The 5,581-nt window shown below is 41.1% G+C and overlaps 1 protein-coding gene across 1 annotated transcript in view; it reads right to left on the reverse strand.

The window, feature by feature from the left end:
• Positions 1–5,581, reverse strand: part of HGD (homogentisate 1,2-dioxygenase) — a 36,018-nt gene that overhangs the window by 7,659 nt on the left and 22,778 nt on the right. Inside the window, exons 9-10 of the mRNA XM_006905589.2 lie at positions 4,642–4,766; positions 2,005–2,109 (exon numbers count right to left, since the gene is read on the reverse strand). Of these exons, the coding sequence (XP_006905651.1) occupies positions 2,005–2,109; positions 4,642–4,766 (230 nt within the window). The remainder of the gene's footprint in view (positions 1–2,004; positions 2,110–4,641; positions 4,767–5,581) is intronic.

The following is a 5,581-nucleotide window of genomic DNA, read 5'->3' on the forward strand; positions in this document are numbered from 1 at the left end:
CCTCCCAACCTCAGGTCATGGTGACCAGAGCTGGGGTGTGCTGCAGGGAGCTCTTGGCAGAAGGGATGCTTGGAGTAAGGTGGAAATAGAAATAAAATAATATCCACGCTTTGGCATAAATATAGGATCTGCTTCTTTTTTTTTTGGTTGGGGGGTGGTGAATCACAGAGCCTCTAGCTGGTATTCTCATTGCTTTCTTACCCTTGTTTGACTCTTAGGTTTAAAACACACCATGTACATCGCTAGTTTGGGTGGTGGTAGTGTAGAGGGGAATAGGTTGGGGTGTGATTCTGATTTTAAAAGAATTTTACAATCCTTCAGTGGAAAGATTGAGATTAGACTTAATTGAAATCAATGATCATGTTTGCTTTCAGATGCTATGCTATGGTCAAGATTTAAAGATGATTGAGATCTATTTCTTGCCCCTTTAACATTATTGGTGGAGGGGCGGGGTAGGTGGACTGAAGGAGTAATAAAACAGGTGCATGAACAACTAATCACAGCAAGGTGCCAAGGGCAATCTAGCTTTATAAATAGAGATCCAAGGGAGCACAGAAGAAGGGTGCCTATTTTAACCTGAGAGGATCAGGAAGGCTTCAAAGAGGGGGTGACATCTGAACTAGGTACTGAAGAATGAAATGAGAAAGAAAAAGAGTGAGAGGGAGTGGGGGAGGAAAGAAGGAAAGGTAAGAAGGAGGAGGAAAAGAAAAGGCACTTTTAAAGCACAGAAAACAGGAAAGACATCAAAATACACACAGATTTTTATTAAGAGACAATAAAGCTAAAGCCCAGAGTGCACTGGCAGAAGAGAGAGGGGCAAGAGGTGGCACTGGAAAATTAGTCCATGGCCAGATGGTGAAGAGCATCAAATACCACGCTTCAGAGCTCAGACTTAATTCTAAACCACAGGGAGCCCGCAAAAGGTGTTTTTAATACAGTGGTAGAATGATCAGGTCTGAAATTTGGAAAAATAACTATAGCAGCAGAACAGAGGAGATTGAACCTGGGTAAACGCAAGTCGAAAACTCAGCCCTTATTGCTGTGAGAGTTAACACTTCTCCATCTGTTGTGAGAAATGATCTGAAACTTAACGAAAAGGTAGTGAGGCTCAAATAAAGCTCTATCAGTGTCATGGGATCTTTTTTCATGCTGTTTTGGGCTTGATGCTTCATTTTCTTTTTCCTTTTAGTTTTATTCAGAGTTGTTGCTCTTCAGAAAGAGTTTTGTCCCCCCAGAGATAAGGCGAACTGGCTCAGAGTAATCTTTCTGTCTCTGATTCTCTAGCTTCTGCTCTAATTATCCCTCCAGCTTGTGGGTTACGTTAATCTTTTATAAACTAGGTTGCAAAATGTACTTCCCTCCAGGATCCCAGAACTAGCACTTCATCGAGAATGTGGGGCTTTGGGGGCCTGCACTGTAGACCAGGGACTTATTTGCGGCCCCCTAAATAAGTGAAAAATATGATCAAGTTCATACGCTAGACTTTCTTTGGTTTAAATTCAAGCACTGCACATTATGAGTCACTTTAGAAGAGAGCTGTCTGCTCCATCACGGCTAGAAGCAGCCAGAAGAGGCGCTGGAGTAGGCAGCCAGAGCTAGTGGACTGTTGGTATTTGTGGGCAGGACAGGGAACTTTCCAAATACAGAAACGTTCCCTTTTTATCATGCCATCACTAAGATTAGCAGTCAGTTTTCTTTTGGGGATAAACTTTCCATGAAGAAACTAAGTTTTTAGTCATCTAGGACAGTTACTGTGACTAATCTATGTAGAGAACTAAGCTGTGCTCCTGGGCGAGTTTTGAGAGTCTAGCCTGGCTCCCTCACTGGCTGTGTTATTTATTCCTTCTTCGAAGCATTGCAGCAGATGATTCAAACTCCTGTCAGCACAATCACAAATGACTATATTTCAGACTTCCAAGGGTGACACTAGAAATGTTAAATCCGTAAACCCATCTCACCTAAGGGTTGCCCACTCTCCAAGGCCCCTCCAGGGTCCAGACTTACTGCGTGGTCAAAGGCCACTGCGTTGATGACCATGAAGTTCTCCAAGTTGTACTTGTAGGGGGTATAGTTCCCATGCCAGGCCACAACATTGAATGGGGAGACATTCTGATTGAAAAAAGAAGGAGAAAAGGGTGATCTTAGCACCTAATGCTTCTGTAGCTGTGATTCCACAGTTTGTACTTGGCATCACTATTTTTCGATTTGATTTTATTCTTATAATTTAATAATAGCATCTTTTGGGAGAAGTGTAACCCTGAATCATTCTGTGGTTGCTTCACATACCCTCAAATCATCCTTCCTCTAGCCACTAACCCTATTTTTCCAGTTCATAAGCTGCAGCTGCCTCTGATCACATGCGTAGCAGAAGCATAGTACATTCTCTAAAACAGCGCCTTTTCAGCAAGTTTTAACACAACTGTGAGAATCTGTGGATACCAGCAATTCTCAGGCCACCAGGGCCACCCTCGGGGTTTCCTGGTTTGAAGGGCAGGCATGTGCTGTGACTGTTCTCTAGGTAACTGCTGCCTAGAGTATCTTCCATTAGACTCAGTGCTTGGGTGGTGAGTGCAGGATGGCAAGAAAGTCTCTAAGAGTTCCAGCCCCAAGAACTTGAGATTTGAGGGCAATCCTAAGGTGATGCTTCTTGGGCCTGCCCTGGCATAGGAGAGGATCAATGCTCTGTTATAGGAAGGTTGTCCCTACTGCAGATATGGGTCTGTGCTGGAAACGACATCAAATTCAGAATGTTCTAAAGACATTACTGAATGGCTACTCACAGAGGTGTGATATGCATTAGTAAACTGCCTAGAGATGGTGTGGTACCTGAGCCTAGCAATAATGTGAAGACATCGCCGTTCCTAGGCCTGTGGAATATGGGAAGGAAATGTTATAGGATTCCAGCAAGAGCTAGAACCATGAATAAGGGGGCTGCCCAGTGGTACGCTGATAAATATTTTACAACTAGCCCTCTGGAAAAAAATTAAAAACTCCAATTTATAGCATTTGCTGATTTCTGGGATATACATACTCTTATCGTGATCTTTTTTGAGGTACCAATGTGATGTCACCTAACACAAAGCTAGGAAGAGATGTGTATATCAAGTATTGCAAGTAGGTATGAACTAGCTTAAGCATGCCACTGGGGCCACTCAACAGGAACTGAGATTGTGGAGGGATGAGGTCACAAATAGGGAGGAAGAAGGGAAAGGAAAACTCCAACTTAGTTTTCCTCCTGCTCTCTAATTTCCTCTGAGGACCTCCCACTGGTTGAACCCAACCAAAAGCCAGCTGGCTAGGGAGCCTGGGTGATGTAGTCCACATAGGTCAACCTCCCAGGGCACAGATCATGGTAGAAAAGGGAGAACAGATCAGAGGGAGCTTGCACAGAGAATAACCAACACAGGGTCCACCTGCAAAATGGAAAACGTTGGAGCTGCTGGCCACCTCTAGAATGATGGTTCTCTGTCAACTCTATGTCAAAAATAATATGGGGAACACATGCTTAAAATGAATGCGTATTTCCACACCTCTCCCCAGAGGTTATCATTTTTGCCCAACTGGAGTGGTATCTAAGGATATACATTTTAAACAAGCCACCCTGAGAATCTTTTATGTAAATGGTCTCTGAACCACATTTTGAGAAATCCTGACCCAGAGAACATGAGGGTGATGATGTGTCAATAAAGGTGACAATTAGCCCTCAGGGGTTAATTTTAAGTGCCAAACAAGTTGGCTTACTTTCTAGATGCTATCCAATAACATGCCTTGGCAAAATATAAGCAATAAGTCAAATGGGAAAAAAATAAAGGATATTGAATATAAAGAATATTGGCAAATGAGATCTTTGGATTATTTTGGTTATATGATTACTTTGTTCTAATATATATTCAATACATTAAGGAATAGTATACTATATATCAATTATATACTGTGTACTATATAGTATATACTAATACATATAATAATTATATATTATATTAGTATATATGACGTTATAGATTATATGTTATTATTTTATTATTATCTATGCCTTTGCTCATCTCATGAGTTTACCAGGCTGGTGGTATAAACCAAATCATGCTATGTTAACTGTGTTCTACTTGTTTTGTGTCAATTCTTGCTAGTTTTTGAAATATGGTGGCCATTGATGGATATAAATCTTGAATGATCTGCTTCTTAATTTGTTTCCCTTTTCAGAACATGTTATCCTGTTTATATGTTTTCTCCACCATTTACAGAGAGCTACATATCCCCACTTTATTGTCTACACATAACCAATTAACTTCAGAAAACAATCTCCCTTCTATTCACAAAACTCATTTCCACTTGTATGCTTTTGCTTAAGCTATTCCCTTTCTTCTTTATTTTTACCTTGGTAAGTGGAAAGAGCATGGCCTTTGGAGTCAGACAGAAATGTGTTCAAATGCTGGTTTTACCATTTACTGTGACATTTGGTAAATTATTTGTCACTACCTAGCCCGTTTCCATGATAAACAGTACTTTATTTGTAGTATCTTAGTGGTGAAGTAAAGATTAAAGAATATAGTATGTGTAAAATATTTAACACTGGCCTTGGTAATCGGTAGGCACTAAATAACTCTTCGTCCCCTACCCCACCTATAGACCCTCTTATATTACCTGTTTGGCAGCAAACAGCTTGCCCTGGTATTTATTAATCACAGTGTAACCACCTGGTACTTGGCGATCTTCATACCAGGCAACAGGTATCAAGAAATCTCGAGGATTGGCCAAACCATTGGCTCCTAGAACACCCAAAAGTCTTTTAGATACTTCTGAAGTCACATAGGAAAAATGTCCACAGTTGCACACAGTAAAAGGGTTTTCCTGCATGTCACAATTTGTTTTCATTGTTCAAAGGCTCATTGTTTTCCTAGTCTGGTACTTTTTTTAGGAGGACCCAAGGGATTTGGTCAGGAAAAAAATCATGAAAATCATCATCATGCATCACATCTAGCATCACCTCCTAAAGTTGCAGAGTGAATATGGTTTATAAAACTACCTTACATGCACTATCTCACCACTACAGGTAAGGGGAGCAAAGAAGAGAAAGAGACTAGAAAAGAGGACGAGGGAAAATCGTAGAATATTAGACCTTCTTCTTTCCAAGAAAATCCTGAGGACTCTAGAACTCATCTACAGTCCTTGATCCACAGTCCTTGAGAAAGAAAGGGTTACATACTGTTGCCCCAGATGTGCTCTGCTCCTCAGAAAGAACTCAGAATCAAACCGAGTCTGTAAAACCGCTCTCCAGCCTGACAAATCTGTCAGGGAGAAAGTACTCAGGACTTGCCTGCTTACCTTTGCTTTGTGAATATTTTCCCCAGAGAAAGAAAATAAATCAAAAGACCAAAGATGAAAAGCATAAGTGCAAAAACATAATTTAACTCTGAGAGGAGAGACCTGGGGAGTGTTTTATCATTTGCAGCTCCTGGAGTTGAAAAAAAAACCAAACTCCCAGCTGCTTAGAAAATGATATATATTTTCCAGAGGGTACATGTTCTGTGGAACCTCAAGGCTATGCTGACTGCAGGGCAGCAGGAAGCCAGGCCAAAGTGGG

This window comes from Pteropus alecto, unplaced genomic scaffold, assembly GCF_000325575.1.
Source record: "Pteropus alecto unplaced genomic scaffold, ASM32557v1 scaffold251, whole genome shotgun sequence".
Classification (NCBI taxonomy): domain Eukaryota; kingdom Metazoa; phylum Chordata; class Mammalia; order Chiroptera; family Pteropodidae; genus Pteropus; species Pteropus alecto.